Source organism: Sabethes cyaneus, chromosome 3, assembly GCF_943734655.1.
Source record: "Sabethes cyaneus chromosome 3, idSabCyanKW18_F2, whole genome shotgun sequence".
In the NCBI taxonomy this organism is placed as follows: domain Eukaryota; kingdom Metazoa; phylum Arthropoda; class Insecta; order Diptera; family Culicidae; genus Sabethes; species Sabethes cyaneus.
Genome location: NC_071355.1, coordinates 245912510 through 245930769, shown reverse-complemented (window position 1 = coordinate 245930769; position 18260 = coordinate 245912510). Strand labels below are relative to the sequence as shown.

General features: G+C 43.8%; 3 protein-coding genes across 3 annotated transcripts; all 3 read right to left on the bottom strand.

The window, feature by feature from the left end:
* Positions 1-297: 297 nt before the first annotated feature.
* On the bottom strand, positions 298-1887 carry LOC128743132 (uncharacterized). Its single transcript, XM_053839656.1, has one exon. It carries the CDS (start codon positions 1799-1801, stop codon positions 395-397), a length of 1407 nt encoding a protein of 468 aa, XP_053695631.1. The 5' UTR covers positions 1802-1887; the 3' UTR covers positions 298-394.
* A 5361-nt stretch (positions 1888-7248) lies between these two features.
* On the bottom strand, positions 7249-9525 carry LOC128743005 (zinc finger protein ZFP2-like). Its single transcript, XM_053839506.1, has 4 exons — positions 7903-9525; positions 7783-7844; positions 7643-7726; positions 7249-7585 (listed from the first exon to the last, which is right to left on the bottom strand). The coding sequence occupies exons 1-4, from the start codon at positions 9471-9473 to the stop codon at positions 7290-7292; spliced, it is 2013 nt and encodes a 670-aa protein (XP_053695481.1). The 5' UTR covers positions 9474-9525; the 3' UTR covers positions 7249-7289.
* A 4753-nt stretch (positions 9526-14278) lies between these two features.
* LOC128743366 (zinc finger protein 436-like) lies at positions 14279-16273 on the bottom strand. Its single transcript, XM_053839922.1, has 2 exons — positions 16079-16273; positions 14279-15964 (listed from the first exon to the last, which is right to left on the bottom strand). Exons 1-2 carry the CDS (start codon positions 16208-16210, stop codon positions 14297-14299), a joined length of 1800 nt encoding a protein of 599 aa, XP_053695897.1. The 5' UTR covers positions 16211-16273; the 3' UTR covers positions 14279-14296.
* Between the last annotated feature and the right edge of the window lie 1987 nt (positions 16274-18260).

Genomic DNA, 18260 nt, shown 5'->3' with positions numbered 1-18260 from the left:
CTATTAGAAAGCTTCCAGCACGAAATACTACAATGTAGTACAATATGTCATATTTTCACCGATACACCCTTCAATTCAATCAAACTGTTTTCCTTCACTTCCTCCTTATCGTTCAAATCATCGTCAATTTGCTCATCTACCTTTACCACTGATTCTATAAATCAGCTCTCTGTAAAAATTATAATGGTCATCTTATGATGCATATATTTAAAATATAGAAAACTGAAGAAATAATCATTTGCACAATAGTGCGCTTTTATTTGAGTCAATTATCATTACAGTTACAAACGTGCGCGGATGACGTTTGATTTAATACTAAGCTTAGGTATAATTTTGTCAATATGCTAAGGACTTCATCTATGACTAGAATTGCTGGAATGCTATACCAGCTGACTCACCAAATTTTTAACTTGATTTTATTAACTTGCATGAAAACTGTTACGACGCACAGTATAAAAATATAATAGCTAATAATAACGAGCGATGCGGGCGGTTCCAGCAGCATTGTTTGAAAAATCATGTTTATTATTCCTGTCAGCAGATTGCCACCGAGAAAGAAAACCAGTCCATTTCCGTTGATCGCTTCAAATATGAGCGGTACGTAGCAAATGCAAAAATCGTCCCCCTTCATGATCTGATCCGGTGATTTCGGCTCCTCAAACCGAACAAAATAGATGAACACTTCGCAGAACATAAACAACGCACACATGCTAGTGCCAATCGATAGAATCCAAAACACGTACCCCATGTTGGCCAATCGACGCGAGACGCCGAACATGTCCTCACACACGTAAATCATTTTCCAGCAAACACCGGCAACGATGCTCAATTTAACGGCCTGCCGAAGAAATTTCTTCGCCGGTTGAATTTCCATCGTAGGTCTCATTACCGACCCCATATACGTCGAAGCCAGATACAATGCAATATATCCCGGAACAGAGGCTATTCCTTCCCGATTGGCATCCATAAAATTTGATCTACCGACTTTCTCATTCATCACATACCGTGAGACACCCAGATGTAGCATCATTTCGTGACCGCAGAGTATGGTTATTCCGATAAACTTAGCAACCTCCAGATCCCGAACGGCATCCATAATGAGTGTGCCGAAAATTTTAACAATCGCGAGCGTGATAAAGAAATTCCAATGAACTCCATACTCCGAGACATGCTGCTGATAATCAATTTCTTGCGTGACGAAAAATCTGGCCATACCAAGCACAACCAGCGGAAGGCTTCCCAGCAGCACACTGCGAACCCGTAACCAATCAAGCTTTCGCCCGTCATCAACCTTGTACACAATTCCGTTACTGAACATGTACAGTCCAACGCCTACATCCATCAAACCGAAACCGAACGTTTCCGTCTTGGCCAGTTCACGAGGAAAGATACGAAAATCTACGGCCAGAATGCAAACCGCCGACATTAGATTGATCAAAGCACGGGAGGCCGTCATAAACTGTGGCTTCCGGCCCGGTATCTGTACGAACGGCATCAGGTGCATTTTGTTGCGCATCTGCTGCAGAACCGACAAACCACTTATCAGTAGCAGCGCCAAGGTAATGTTTCCAACAAGTTCGCTTAATACGGTAACCATTAGTACGAAGGGCATTACAATGAGACAGAACTCCAGAAGAAAGCGGCCGGGAATCTGCGTTACGGCCGTCACCGATATCAGCTGGATTGTGTGGAAGCTGGTGAAAAACGACGGTACGATGTGCAGGAAAACATTGAGCGCCGATGTTCCGTTGTTGTTCTGCATGGAACGTTCGTGTAGCAGTTTGTACTCCGCTGGATCCATGGTTTGTATGGTGTACTTTTAACTTGCCTTCCTATGTTCAAAACAGTTCAATGGCCGGAAATGCCCCCAAAAAACACTACATTAAAAAATAACCGACTGAACCGACTGATTATTTTTTGTTGATAAGCAAAATTTGTTTACTGACGAAATGCCATAATCTGCCGCTAGGTGCGCTGTTTGTTGATGAAAAAGCTGAAGACAGCATCAGCCACAGGGGTAATTGAAATCCGCAAACACACGCTAAATAAAGCTTGAACAATTATTTTACCACGAACAACTTTTGCGAAAGAATTTGGCCAAAAATTCAAATTACGAAAAGCGGGTAAAGGGTAAACATTGCTAATTGCCTGAACAATTATAGCTTTTAAGAGTGCTCAATCGCTCCATAAAAGTGCTATTTATTTTAGCTTGAATCTTTTCGGTGTCCGGCGCACTTATTGCTTGGAGTATTTAAAAATATAACGAGAATGACGCCGAAGATATCCAGGTAACCAATTAGCATCACCAATGCTATTCAAATGCAAGTTAATAACCATTTAAGTCACCTTAAATGCTACTTTAATGTTCTTTTGGCAAAATATACGGCTACTTGTAACCTTCTTATAGTGCTGACAATGCTTATTTGCAGCTTGAATTTGAAATTTGAATACAATTTTGGATGCCAATTTACGACACTTATGCATTCAAAAAGCTAATATACAATAACGTGCAGTATAAAATGCCAGATTTGCTAATAAGCGGTTAATTTACTGCTTATGTTAATGCTCAGGTAACGAGGGTACCCAAAATGTTTTAATCTAAAACGACATTTTTATTTTTTATATCGAATGAACGACTTTTCGTTGGATGGTTTCTATTTTATTGAGCCATATTGCCTGATACGGGCACCAAAAATCACTGGCAAACACTGGTTTCGAACGGACTAGCAGGCAACACAGAGCTTGAAGGCACAAGGGATCATCAAACTCGCGAACTATTTTGAAAATAAACCCAAGTTCACGACTGGCTTTTTCTATAGTCGTTGAGATATGAGCCCTGAACGATAGTTTTTCATCTAGGAAAGCAAAGCATTGGATTTAAATGTCTTTCTAAGTCTTAACCCTTCTTTATCGACAGACTCCGCAGCCGGCTGTTAGAATACAGGATAATTACGGGACTAGTGCTTGCTGACTCTATTCAACAAGTACCGTCCAGTCCACCGCTTTGTTAGACCAGCATCGTACCTCGAAGCTAACTGGCGGTTTTCATCTAGTATCACTCCCAAATCTTTCTCCTGCTAAACTCAATTGAGTTGATTTTCGGTAATATTGTAATCAATTCGGATTACATTTTTCGAACGATGGTAAGAGATCAACATTTTTCCATGCAAAATAACAATTGGGCTCTCTTACAATAGTCTGAGAGCACCGTTCATTCTGTAATTAATGCGACTTGGTATCAAAATTACATTTCGCAGCGCTTGTGGTCTAACAATTATGTTTATTTGTCCCTATCGCGTGGGCAGTTTATTCTACCCTGTAGATTATCCACATTAAAAAATGCACTGGAGATAGTCCTAGGAAGACGGAGAGGTTCTTGATCGATCAGTTGATAGGGTCTTACATAGTGAACAAAGGTTGAAAGACGGATTTCTTTATGGTAGCTTTCGCAAAGCAAATCAAAGAAATCGACGCTGCTGAGCTGACTCGATTCTCTCAGCGCTGCGCTGTAATTATGATTTCAGACGGACGAACTATTCTAGAACTGACCGCACCAGCCTGCAATATAGTGATTTGAGGCAGTTTATATCGGAGAAATTGTTGCACTCCTTGCCTAGAAACCTTGAGTCTTTGGTAACAACATACGAGACATGCTTCTTATACGTTAACTGTGAACCTAAGACAGCGCCAAAGTCTTTGCGAAACACGTTCATTTATTGTATCTTTGAGTTTCTAACAAAACACGATCGGATCTTTCTTTCGGGAAAATATGATTGCTATGCATTTCTCTGTGTTCACTATCATACAGTGCACGTCGCACCAGATGGCAAAGGCCACAAATCGATTTTGTAGAAAGTGATAGTCGTCAGTCGAAGTTCATCTGCATACGATAGTCGTGGACCCTTGATGGCCAATTAACGTCGTTGAAATAAAGCAGAAAACTCAGAGCACCTAGTTGACTTCCTTGAGGAATAGCTGATGAAGATAGATAGCTATTGGATCGATCGTCTCCAACGGAAAACTATTTAGTATTGCAATTGTGATGGCGTGGCTTATCTTCCCGACAAATCGATGTATAAAACATCTGTTTAAGCTTGTTGGGTCATACCTTCCGTAATGTATGATGGAAGACACAGCAGATGACCATCACCTCAAATAGTTTCGAGACGGCACTCAGCGATGTGATGGTTCGATAGTTATTTACATCGTGTTTGGTTCCTTTTTTGTGGACAGGGAACATATGTGCAAATTTCCAACATGAGAAAAAACCACTGGATATGGACCTTCGACATAAACGAAGCAACGATGTCAGCAGGGAGGCAGGAATACGAAAGGTACTCCATCGGTTCCAGGATTGAAGGACAACTTGAGCATGATCCAGGTCTTCGAAATCATCTCGACTTTGATATCAATGGCGCCCAGCGTTTGAGCGTATATTGGAACATTGTTAGCTGCTAATTAAGAAACGGCATGTATCCTAAAAATTGACAGCAACTATTGCGTTATATTCCATTCATGACAAAGGTCGTAGTTCCAGAAAGACTTCAGGTGAAGCTTCAATCTTCGTTAAAAGCATGTTTTGATACCGCGAAAAGCATTGGCGACTGACTCGCGTATACAAATTAATTATCCTAGCATAATGAAGTTTGGGAGAAAACGTGCGATACTTTGTGAACCTTCTTAATGCTGTTTTTTTGTATGACTTCAGGCTACGTAGCTCCTTCGTGTACCAAAAGGGATGTGAATTGCTGCGGTTACTTCTTTTCAGTACGTGTCGATCGTTGGCATATATCAAAACATGTGTGAAGGACTACTTTAACGTCGTCAGACTCAACTAGGTCTCCCCTGTCAATACTGGACAATATATCATTGATGCTTTGTTGATTAGCTTTACGAAAGTTATAGGAGACAACAGCTGAAAACTCATGCAAATCCCGAAGGAGATTTCTTTCAATACAGATGAGCAGAGAAGGATGATCTGAAACTCTTGATTAATGGACACGGAACCGCTGAGATGAATGAGGGCGTTTCCTGTGGGCTCACGAAGCAGAGTTCTAAGGAATGGTTGTTCTCCTTGACGCCTGGTTGACCTTATGGAGCATTAGAGATTGGAGCATTATGGACCGAGAGTTTTCAGAATCAGTATAGAGAAAACCGTTATGATCAGATGTTCATGAGATATCTGACAGCTTGAAGTCGCTCAATATGACTATCTCATCAAGCGGCGAAGCAGCTCTCATAACTGAGTAAAATGACTGACAGCGAGCATCAATTATTAGATCGTTGTCGTGAACACGTTCAGGTGCGATGTATGAGCCACATAGAAAAAGTAAGCGATCATTCAACTTGATAGCCATCCAAACCTGTTCTACGCACTTCCATGAGTTATTCTCGATGGCTCTCGCCTCCAATCCACGACAGACAGCTATCAAAACATCACCCTTCGTTTGGTGTACGATGGGAGTCTGCTTTGTGCAGCGGCGTCTGTCGAGGTCCTCTGCGAAGGCTAGTAGTTGGCTACTATTGCTGAAGATCGTTCCTCTCGTCTCGATGCCCGCTCGCTGGATCACTCCTTCAATGACGATATTGAATAACATACAGGACAGTCCTCATCCCCTTTCCGCAACCTTCTGCGCGATTCGAAAGGACTTGAGAGTGCCCCCGAAACGCGCACGTAGCACATCACTCGTTCCAGGGTAGCTTTGATCAGCCTCGACAGTTTGTCCGGAAAACCATACTCGTGCATTATCTACCATAGCTGTTCTCCTTCAACTGCATCGTATGCTGCCCTGAAATCCACGAATATATGATGCGTGAGCAGGTTGTACTCCCGACATTTCTATAGGATTTGTCGGAGAGTAAAAATTTAATCCGTTGCAGACGACGACGCAACAGAATCTGGGAGAGCACCTTGTAGGCGGCGTTGGCCAGCGTAAATCCGCGATAATTACGACAATCTATTCACTCCGCCGGTAGTTTTTCCTCTTCCTAAATTCTTGAAATTATTTTATGAAGTGTCTATCGGTCCTTGACCATTTTTGTAGAGTTCTGCTTAAAATCGGTCCTTTCCGGCGTCTCTGTTATTCTTCAGCTGACTAATTTTTCGCCGGATCTCTTCGAGATCGGGAGCCAGCATGCTGTTATCGTTTGTAGTTTTTTTTTTGTTAGATTATAGTCACTTTAGCAGCTTGGGTCATTCGTGACTTCTGCGGGGTTGAGATTTGAACCCGGATCCTCGGCCTGAATGCTAACCACTACGCCGGGACTGACCCCTGTTCTTAGTTTAACTTCCGTTGTGTCTGCTTCTGTTATATCGCCGTTAAGGTTCTTATCGATGAACTGACTCCACTTGTCGGTTTCAATCACAACGGAAACTGTTTCTTGAGGAGGCAATTTGGAAGATCCACATCTAGCCACAGTTCCGGGACGCCTTACCTGAATACTATCGGGAAACGAAGGACTGGGCTAGAAGAACCAGCAGCTTTTAAAAATGCAGTCCAACGTGCTTCCCGAAGACTCGGACGGTAAAACGGGTGTTGAACATCGAGCACATTAAAAACAAAGCTACGTGGATTGTTTTCAAGATTTGGTTTGTCAGATCTACAAAAGTGTAATCAACTGGACTGCTGCGACTATCGCGGCATAACGCTGATAAACGTCGTTTACAAAATATCCTCTTCAGATCAGATCCTGGCTTTATGGAGGTCGCAGCAGCGCAATTGCAAACCAAATTATTACCATTCGACAGATCATACAGAAATGTTGAGAATACAACGTGCCCACGCATTACATATTTATTGACTTCGAAGCAGTATACGATACAGTCGATCGAGACCACCTATGGTAAATAATGCACAAACACGATTCTCCGGATAAACTGACGCGACGGATCAGAGTTACATTAGATCGAGTGCTTTGTTTCCTGTGATGCTATGCAAGCTTTCCCTCATCCCTCTTGAGGGGGGTGATCTGAGTAGGTTTTTCTGGTTAGGTTTTTCGCGGCCGGTAGACAAGTTCGTATATTCAAGGAGAATATACAGAAACCTGTGATCAAGAAGCATACGCCACTTTATGAAGCTGATAATTAAAATCCTCAATAGACCGGTAGTTCTTCATGGACTTGAAACTGTGACGCTGCTTACGGTGACTAATAAAATATTAGTCTCTCACAAAAATCACTATCTAAGCAGTTATTAGTAAAATTTATTTGATTTTTATCAAAATATGTAGAGAATGCGTTAGGTTAGAGGAATTGGTGGCCACCCAGTGTCTTCAAATGTCAAATTGTCTCAGACGGTGGGGTGCAAATTAATACTCAAATTCCGTGGATGCTGGAAATAGCCACCCGTATTTGTTGGACCAGGTTCGCAAAGTAATGGTTTCAACTCCACTTGCGTGGCGGGTGCCACCGCTGGTGACATATTTGCATCGTCAGTGGTCATGGTGGCAGAACCGGGCATCGGAGAGGGAGCAGCTAGGGCAATCTCATTTTCCGGTGCCAGCGGATGGGACTGTAGATGCCGCCGGAGGGCCGTTTTTTGACTGAAGGTTCGATTGCACATTTCACAGCGGTAGGGTTTGACACCTGTGAAGGGTGAAACAAGTAAAGTTTTAGTTGACACAATAGTTATTATGAACTTACCTGTGTGACTGCTTTCGTGATCAACCTGGAATCGTTTCCGGATGAAAGTCTTATCACAGTAGCAACATTTGTACGGCTTGATACCTACGTTAAAAGATGTGATTAAATAAAAGCATTTATATGTATAATAAGCCACTTACCAGTATGCGACATTTCATGTCGTTGTCTGTTAGTATGGTCAGCAAATGCTTTTTCGCAGAACCTGCCAAAGACATCCATCAATAGTAACTGTTTGACAGGAAGAACAACTTTTATCTTACCGACAAGGATAGGGTTTCTCCCCTGTGTGAGTTCTCATGTGATACTGCAGGTGAACCTTAGATTTGAATGCCTTTTGGCATATTTCACACTGAAACGGTTGATTATTGGTGTGCGACAAAACGTGCACCTGCAGATTGCGCTTCCGACGGAAGCTCCATCCACACGTGGAGCAAACGAAGGGCTTCTCACCACTGTGTACCATCATGTGTGCCTTTAGGCTTCCCTTACTGGTGAAGTTTTTATGACAAACTTCACATTCGAATGGTTTCTCGTTGCGATGGGACCGTTCATGAGTGGCAAGTGCTTCTCCGCCTCGTACTTTCAGTCCACAAACTGAACACTGATGGCTGAGTGGTTTGTAGTTTCGCTGTTGGTGCCTTTGCAAGGATATTTCATCGTAAAATCGCTTGAAGCAGACGGGGCATTCTATTGGTTTGTCCCTATTCTCGTCTAGAGATTGTTCCACCTTATTCATCTTGTGAGCGGTATGAGCATGAGCAATTAAAAGCTCTTCTGTTTCAAATGACTGGTAGCATGCTTGAGCACAGCATATTCGACCGTACTCCTCCTGCACAACTACTGGAATGGGAGCTACGATTACCTTCGACGGAACGATTTCCTTATCCCGAGGATGATGGTGGGCATGCTGTCGACGCCGAGACTGATCTATAAATCTAGCGGTACATTTGTTGCAGTTGTAAATTTTAGTGGCTTCCGCTACCCGCCTCAGGTGGGTTCTCAATGCCGCAGATGTCGAGTAACGTCGGAAGCATATCTCACAGATGTTTGTTTTCGAGGTATTGACCCGGCGTTTCTTTACGTGGTTTTTCTCACCATGAGCTTGCAAATCGGTCTGGCTATCAAACACCTGAAGACACGCACAACAAATCAGTTGGTTCTTGCCTACAACTACTATTTTGTAGGTGGCCAACTCTTTATCATCGAGAACATCCTCCTTATCATAATTATCGTCATCGTCTTCTACCTTGCATGCGGCTTTCCTGCCACGTTTTTTAGTTTTTTTCATTCTTTTAACTAAACTATCAGAATCGTAGTTACTGTCGTCGTCCGACTCTCGATACCTATTCTTTCTGGCCTTACGGCCTCTTTTTTTCGCTGGTTTTGCATCGGACGATCCGTCACTTTTCCAGTCGCTACCATTGGCAACCTCTTCCTGTCCGCTCGGTCCATCATCCTTGAACGCCGTTTGATCTTCGTCAGAATCCACCTCCGCCTTAATTTCGTCAGCAAAAACTGCTAGCGTCTGCACATTCGATTCCCAGTTTGTTGTTTCGCCTGCAGTTTGCTCTCCGTCCGTCTTTGTGCTGGTTTCCAGGAAGATCTTCCGTAGTTTCCGATCCGAATCGCGCGCCCTCTTAATAAAACTAATCATACGCTTTAGGTCACCGATGCACGGCTGGCAGATTGCGGTCGGAAGACCGTCATCCTCCAGGATCTGCACCGCCGTACACTCCACGATAATGTTCGCGATAAATGCATCCTCTAGTTTGGAAAATATCGGCACCAGCCCACCGGTGGCGTTTGCCATACAGATACGGCAGATGTTCATGTTTGCAGGCGAGTCGAGCTGGCGGGCGTAAACATTATTTTCAATATTTTGCACCGTTTTAGTTTTTTGTAAAGAAGAATTTGCGAACAACTTTTTTCTGAGTGATGAAAATCGACTTGTTGTTTTTGTTAGTGGAGCTGTCAAACGGCGCGCTGAGCTGGGTGGTGGTTGATGGATGATTGTGTGTCGGCTTCAAAAACTCTAATCGCTTAAAAATTTTGGAAATTTTAAAATTTTGAAAGCCAAACCTTGTGAATAAAATTGAAAACAATGAAGTAAAAAACTAAAGAGTAATTAATATTAAGAAAATAATATAAATTATTTATATCCCCTACGATAAAACTAAACCTTACCGTTGTGTAGGGCTTTTTAACTAATGAGTAAATGAACAGCAGTCAAGTTTAATTCTGAATAATCACATTGCACATGCATATATTATAATACTTTTGTGAATTCAAATGGGATCCGGGGCAAAAACGACCAAATGTGTTTGTTGGGTTGTTCAGAAAGTGCCTTTATCCTGAATAAGAACAAGGCCAATACGGAGATCTCTGATAACTAATAGTTCTAAATTAATCGGAAACTTGAATATCCTTAGATTTCACAATTTTTTTCAACAATCCTTTATATGGAGAAGGCGGCTAAGAAATTAATGTTTCTAAGGGTTAATGAGCAAAATTTATAGATATCTAGTTGGATATCGAAGAAAAATCTGGTGGTCACCTACGTCAATCGAGGTGGCAATCGTACAAACTGAACTGGAGAGGATTGGACTGAAGCCACAGGCCATCTACCCGATGAAGCGTCGAGCTGATACCAAAGACAGCTCTCGGAATTGTTAGGACAACAACGGTCTGCCCCTCAATACTGGCAGCACTTACCTGCTTGCCGATCTATTAAAGCTACTCTTTAGCTCCCAAACTTGCCTCCGCTGCCTCTCAACAACCAACGAATCGCCGCCACGAATTCAACACCTCATCAAACGGTCTCCAACTCCCGTCCAGTCCGGCCTCGCTTCGTTGCTGCAGCTGGCTTTCCAGATCTAGGTTCTACCACATCTGGTCTGTCGTATGCCGGTGTCAGCTCCGGTGCTCCTCTCACGACGGAAGAGGTCGTCCAAGGTCCAACTCATGTCGGAAACTATCACCATTAAGCGTTCCTGTAAAACTTTAGCTAAGCAGCTCCAAGATTACTGCTACAGCAAATTACATCGTCAGCAAATATGAACTCTGAAACCACAGAACAGAAATGGAAGTTAAAATTCAAACACGTATATGCTTTCTGCAAATACTAGCGAACCTAGCGGTGGCGAGTCATTTTTTTTTCTACGAAAACACCCGAACGCTTATACGAATACACACGAAAGCATATGAAAGCTGCTATGCGATAGGCAGCGAGCGTTCTGTTTACATTGCTGTTATTCGCTTCTGTGCGAAAACCTTCCCAAAAGAAAAATAAAAGCAAAAAAGACTAGACTAATCTCAAGTTTTTAGTCTTGACCTTGAAATGCGGTCATACATATGTATTAATATTTTTTGAAACGATGGTTCTACAATTGATGAAAGGGAAAGAAATGAAAAATTTTTTTTGGTGAAGGAGGGGAAGAGCGGAAAGGAAGGGGGGGTTCCAACCAATCTCGACCCACTAATGGGGTAAAATCTTTTTAACTTTTCAAAATAATAAGCTGACCTTCACCTTTAATCTCATTACTAACAATATCAACGTGTATTTGACCAACTGAGCATAATTTGGCTCCGTCAACGACCGCTAGTTTTCTTTTGTAATGGAGAATTGGTAAGAATTTGAATAAGCGATGATACAAAATTTCACTAATGACTGTAACCGCAGACCCAGTGTCCATTTCCATTAACAGTTGTCGATTTTCAATAATAGCTTTTATCATGCAGAGCTCATTAATCTTTGTTATACTGGAAATCTTCCAAAACGGCTGCATAATGCGGAATATATACCCCATAGTGGTCGTTAGCCTCTTATCCAGCAACTCCGATCCCGACCTCCTCGTGGTAGCAGCCGGAATACGAGCAACCTTAGCGGAGATCGGGTAACCAACCCCGGTGGAAACTAAGGTCGTATACTAACCGGGAAGGAGGTATAGTGAGTCTCGGCACTATAAGATGGCAGCCCCATCACGAGACTCGGTAGTGTTGCCCCAGTATGGCTACACACCTAAATTAAATTAAAACTAACAATATTCAAGCATATTCGGAGCGGAATATTCGGCATTGACCTAGGCGACTGAATAAGGACGACGAATGGAGACTCGGTACTTGGAACTGCAGAACGCTAAATTTCGCAGGTTGCGAGCGGGTGCTGATTGAACAGCTTGAACCCCGCAAACACGGCATCGTAGCTCTGCAGGAAATCTGTCAAAGAAGGAGATAAGGTATGGAAGATCCGTGGCGGAAAGGCCCAGATTTACCAGAGCGGTGGCGCTACCAACGAACTGGAGACGGGGTTTGTAGTGCTGAGCGGAATGCAGGATCGCGTGATACATTGGAAGGCGATCAACGAGAGAATGTGTGTATTGAGGATAAAGGGCCATTTCTTCAATTATAGCATCATTAACGTGCACTGCCCGCACGAAGGTAGACCCGACGATGAGAAAGAAGCGCTCTACGCGAGGCTGGAGGCTACGTACGACAGCTGCTCGTCACGGGACATCAAGATCGTCATCGGGGATATGAACGCCCAGGTCGGTAGGGAAGAAATGTATAGACCGGTGGTAGGACCCCATAGCCTGCACACCGACACAAACGATAACGGCTAACGATGTATAAACTTCGCAGCTTCCCGAGGCCTGGTGATCCGAAGCACCTTTTTCCCGCGCAAGGATATCCACAAAGCCACCTGGAGGTGACCTGACCAACGTACAATGGACCAAACTGGCCACGTTCTCTTAGAGGGCCGGGTTTTCTCTAACATCACGAACGTGGAGTCTTCCTTCCGTCGGGGTGCGGATATTGATTCTGACCATTACCTAGTAGCAGTACATGTGCGCTCAACGCTGTCCAACGTATACCGGACACGTCAAAGCCGCCCTCCTCGGCTGAACATCAGGCAGCTAGATAACCCACAAGCTGCCGAGAACTACGCGCGAATACTGAATGTGGCACTGCCTTCTTCCGAGGAGTTAGGTGCTGCAAACCTCGAAGACGGTTGGCGCAGAATACGCTCGGCCATCGGAGAGGCCGCTACCGGGGCACTAGGTATTGAGCCTCGGAGTACACAAAATGATTGGTTTGATGGGGAATGCCAACAAGCGGTGGAGGAGAAAAAAAGTGCTTGGAAAAATTATCTAAGTATTGCCACTAGATAGAAGCTGGCCAAATACCGACGAGCTAGGAACGAAAAAAGCGCCAAAAGGAGGACAGAGATCGTGAAGTATTAGAGCAACTATTCCGAGCTAATGACACGCGCAGGTTTTATGAGAAGGTGAACCAAACTCGGAAGGGCTACACGCCGAAACCTGACATGTGTAGGGACGAGGAGGGAATCTAATTACAAACGAGCTCGAGGTGGTCGACAGATGGAAGCAGTTCTTCGATGAACACCTCAATGACGAAGTCGAAGAAGGAGGCGAAATGGAAATTAACCTAGGAGCGCCCATGGAAGATAGTAATGTCCTAGCACCTGATCTCCAAGAAGTCCAATCGAAATCGAGCCCGAGAAATCGGGCTGCTGAAGACCAATAAAGCCGCAGGGAAGGACCGCCTACCGGCAGAGCTTTATAAACATGGCGGAGAAACGCTATCAAAGGCTCTACACTGGGTTATTTCGAGAATTTCGGAGGAGGAAAAGCTGCCGGAGGAATGGACGGAAGGAGTGGTTTGTCCCATCTACAAAAAGGGTGATCGGCTAGACTGCTGCAACTATCGTGGTATTACGCTGGTAAACGCCGCCTGCAAGGTACTCTCTCAGATCCTGTTACACCGGCTGTCAGCGATAGCACAAGGTTTCGTAGGGAATTATTAGGCGGGTTTCATTAGGGCTCACGCAACTACGGACCACACGCATCACATCTTTATTGATTTCAAAGCAGCATACAATACGGTCGATCGAGACAAGCTATGACAGATAATGCATGAATGCACGTTTTCCGGACAAACTGACGCGACTGATCAAAGCTACATTGGATCGAGTGATGTGTTTGGTACGCATTTCTGGGACACTCTCGAGTCCCTTCGAGACGCGGCGAGGGTTCAGTCAAAACATTTAGCTAGCTAGTGACTGCGGTAACTGATTCATGCAAAGCTGATGTCTTAAAATACATTAGCATCGCTGTAAACAGCGGAAGTGAGGAGACACGAAGAGAATCTCCCATTGTCACATAGGTCTATTTGAAAAATTACTCGTGAAATATTGTAAGAGGCAAAACAAACAAGATGCAGGTTTCGGGGCCAGCGGGGCGCTTGGTAGCGGTCGGTTTTTAGGGTTTGGCGACGGACTCCCGTTATGAATACTGCGCACTAGCTGTTTGGTCTCGAGAGCTGGGAAGCGGATGCGGCTCTATAGTTTAAAGCTTCTGTCGACTACCGCGAACACCCATGTCGTGCTGCGCGCCATTTACTTTATAGACCCATTTTGGTACAGTGCATAAATGCCAGAGGGATGGAAGATGAAGATTGTTCCATGCATCGAGCCCTGATAAGTTGATAACCACTGATGGTCCGAGATTTGTCTTCCTATTGGTGATAAATTATTTAAATCATTTCACCTTTTTAATTAGTAAAAAATAGCAAAAGTCTCAGGTAAATGAAACATTTTTATTGATGTTTATTGTTCGTCATTTCATTTTTTGCTCATTACAATGTATGTTCATGTTTCTGGTAAGAACGCTTATTGCTGAATGTAACACCGCAAATATCGCAGCTGTACGGCATGACTCCCTGGTGAACGACGCTCATGTGCTCTCCTCGTTCGATCAAGCGCATAAAGCGCTTGTCGCAGTAATCGCAACCGTACGGTTTTACCCCCGTGTGGGAGACCATGTGCCGCTTGAGATTGGTACCGTCAGCGAATCCCTTACCACACACCGGACATTTTCGGTACTGATCCGGATCGTGAATCTTCTTGTGCGAAAACAGTGACGAGGAATGCCGGAAATTCTTGTGGCAAACGTTACACTGGAACGGTTTCTCGTCGCTGTGGATGCGGTAGTGGTTCTCGAGAAACGATTTCATTCGGAAAGTCATGCCGCATATCTTACACTCCAGATGCTTCTCCAAGGTATGGGTCAATCTGTGCTGCTTCAAAACCGCATTACTGAAATAATCCTTGAAGCAAATGTCACACTTATAGGGTTTATTTCCTGTGTGTTTATTTTCATGAGCTGTCAGGTGGTCGTTGGATTGGCAAATCTTGCCGCACTTGCTACACTGATGATGGCTGCTTCCATTTACGCCAAAATACCGATGCATCTGATGTCCGTTCAACTTTTCCATTGATTCAAAGTACCTAAAGCAAAACACGCATTGGATCGGTTTAAATGTTAGATCTGCAGTGATATCGGTTTTAAGCTTTGGGTGATCATCCCGAATGTGTTCAAACAAATCATCTTCGGTTTTTCGCGACACGGTACAGCCTCGAACGCAGCACATAAAACCATGTTTCATTAACTTTTCGATTGATACAGTAAAATAGTTAGGCACCGGCACACTGACTTCGATATGATTGTGAGCATGCTTTCGTCGCAAACGAGGATTGACAAACCGTTTGTTGCACAGTTTGCATCTGTACACTTTCTCTCGAGAATCAAATGGCTTACGATGAGTTTTATAAAGTGTTTCCCGATCAAACCGTCTATAGCAAAATTTGCAGACCACGGGTTTGCTCTGACAGGCATTGAATTTCTTCCTCTTCATCGGCTGATGGTAGGATTCACCATGACGCTCCAAATCTTCGGTAGTTTCAAACCACTTATAACAGCCACAACATACGATTTTATCTTTTACATCTACTATATCGAATGTTTCTAGCTCCTTTTCATCAAGCTCATCTAAGTTATCTTCCATAAGCAAAGCTTCATCCTTGGGCGAAGATTTCTTCTTCCGTGATTTCGTCCGTTTCGTGGTTCGCTTCTTTACCGAACGTTTAACCGTGCTGCTCTCTTGATCTTCGCTGCTGTAAGACTTATCAGAATCCGAACTGACTTCTTCACAATCCGATTGCGGAAACTGCGCTTGCTCTTCTTCTTCGTTCGACTCCTCATTTATGAACTCAATTTCGATGTGTTCTGTCGGTTGCACCAGTGAAATTTCAACTTCGTCTTTTATTTCATCCTCAATGACATTGTAATCTTCATCTTCAATAAGCGGAGATATTTCCGTCTTAACCACAGTGATATCCGGCAGTAGTTTATTTCTCAGCTTACGGTCACAATCCTTGGCATTCTCGACGAACAGTGCTATGGATTTTATTGCCTCCACGCAAGGGTGACAAACTTCCGACGGCAACCCGTCGTCCTCCTCTATCTGCAACCAAATCACGGTGAAGTTTTGTTAGTTACTTTATTCGTTCTTTCTGTATTTTACATTAGTAAAATAACAATGTTCAATTTTTTTTAAATTTATATTTTATTCACTCACCGTAACTCCGACCCACTGCGTTAGGCATTCAGCGATGTAAACATCATCATCCACCACAGAAAAAATTGAAATAAATTGATCGCCAACGGCTTCATCGCCGCGCACATTCATGCATGTCCGGCACAGTTCCATCGGAAAGCCACACCAATAATGGAACAAGCACTAAATTGTTCAATTTTACTCAGAAAAACAGCGAAAAACTTCAAACACGATTTCACGACACACGAATGCAGTACGCGCGGCTCCAGCAGCTGCAGAATTTTGGTTTGTCAAACGTTGACTAACAGAACAGGGCCGTACTTTGGCATTTTTGTCAGGTAACGCGGTGTATATTGAGCTGAATATTTTTTTCGCCCAAATTTAACTTTTAATTTATAAACGTGCTACGATCTTGTTTCAATTTGTGTACCTGTCTTTTGGTTCTTTTCCAGAAAATAGATCATTACACGGGAGCTCCTAACCACACTTTTTGGACAGCACTTGGTGGTTTGTTTACATAGTGTTAAATTTTGAATTGAGTTTTCTATCTTTGTCCGGCAGATAATGATAAAAATTTATAGTTTTTATTTAAGAGAAAGTGCCGTACATGCATTTTACAAAAACTGATGCAGTAATCCTTCACGAAATTTCAAATCGAAACTGCTGGATGTGACAAAAAACATGTAAACAAACCACCAAGTGGTGTCATTTGACGGAAAAATTACGTCATCGCAAAATGATCTATTTTATACCTGGTAAAGGGTAAAGCACCATAATTGAACTGGCAAAATGGGTATTTTTGCAGCGTTTGAGATGGAATTCAACTTTTCAACACTTAACTTTCTTACTTACTCATGTGTCCATGTCCGCCGGTCCGGCAGAACAATTCATCTCCCAGAGATCTCCACTGCTGACCGTTACCCGCCATGGTTCCTCGGTGGATATCCAGTAGTCTAGCCCCCAAGCATGAATAATATATCGCACGCAGCGCTTAATAAATACCTGCAGTTTTTGCGTTGTCTCCGCTGAGACGTATCACGGTTTATAGGCGTACAGCAATACAGATTTAGATTTAGTACGCTTGAGTTGAAAATTCGAGTTTTGGTATGTAGACTAATCTGGTTTGATCGTCTTATGTTTTGCAAACATGCAAAGGCGCCCCTGGCCTTCCTAATCCGTGTGACTATATCAGTCTTGGTGCCACCATCGGGCGTTGTCTGGTTACCAAGATATTGAAAGGCGTCCGCCTGCACAACCTGTTGTCCCGCTACTGTGAAGGTGCTGGGATTGTCAGTATTGACTACCATAAGCTTAGTCTGGGTTACATTGACTTTAAGGGCGTTATGCGAGCAAGGCAATATCATCGGCTAGGTCCAGGTCATTTAGCTGCTCCATCGCTAGAGGTTTCTAAGGCAATCCTCGATTTGGTCTACTGTCAACTGCTCCAACTAATATCTCATGCATAACAATGTGAAACTGAAGCGATGATAAAATGCAGCCTCATGCCAGCAGTAACCCTTACAGAGTCGGACAAGACGCCGTTGTGCCAAACCTTGCACGAGTACACCTCGTATTGAGACTCGATGATATGAGTAAGCTTATCTGAAACGTGCTAGAACTGCTCTACGCATAAGTGCGCCGAAGATGTTTTTGTGGTTTTCAAAGACAGAACGCCAGTACGGTGATTCCGTGCCGCTTCCATATCCAGACCATTGTCAAAATTCGACGAAGAGCTCAACTACCATTTTCCGTGCGGACCGGTCGCAACTGCGACGAATTCGCCCTTGAACAAACTTTTTGACCTCTGCAGTTCTAACGCGAAGCAGCCTTCTTGATGTACGCAACGAACGCAGCGCTGATATTGCATCAAACCATCATCTTGTTATCGCTGAGATACGTCTGCTCGTCGCACGTGTCCAACGACGGGAGGAGAAAGTTGGGTGCCGCTGTGACGTCCGCCGATTGGAAAATCTTGAGGTGAAAAGGGCCTTTGTCGAACAACTTGAATCTCGAGCCTCAGAGCTGCCAACTGGAACCTGGAACCGTCGAAGAGCAATGGACCGGCACCAAGAACTCCTTTATCACGACCAGTGAAGAAACCCTCGGGAAAGCGCGCAGCGGGCGGAGGGAGTGGATTTCGGATGACACTTGGAGGAAGATCGACGAGCGGAGAGAGGCGAAAGCCGGCATTGAGCGAGCGCGG

Bases quoted from the DNA above. Each gene is read 5' to 3' on its own strand.
- LOC128743132 (XM_053839656.1), bottom strand. From the start codon at position 1,801: ATGGATCCAGCGGAGTACAAACTGCTACACGAACGTTCCATGCAGAAC.
- LOC128743005 (XM_053839506.1), bottom strand. From the start codon at position 9,473: ATGAACATCTGCCGTATCTGTATGGCAAACGCCACCGGTGGGCTGGTG. The intron at 7,727-7,782 runs GTAAGTGGCTTA...CTTTTAACGTAG, and splicing joins ACATGAAATGTCGCATACTG to GTATCAAGCCGTACAAATGT. The intron at 7,586-7,642 runs GTAAGTTCATAA...CACCCTTCACAG, and splicing joins TCACGAAAGCAGTCACACAG to GTGTCAAACCCTACCGCTGT.
- LOC128743366 (XM_053839922.1), bottom strand. From the start codon at position 16,210: ATGGAACTGTGCCGGACATGCATGAATGTGCGCGGCGATGAAGCCGTT. The intron at 15,965-16,078 runs GTGAGTGAATAA...ATTTGGTTGCAG, and splicing joins CGCAGTGGGTCGGAGTTACG to ATAGAGGAGGACGACGGGTT.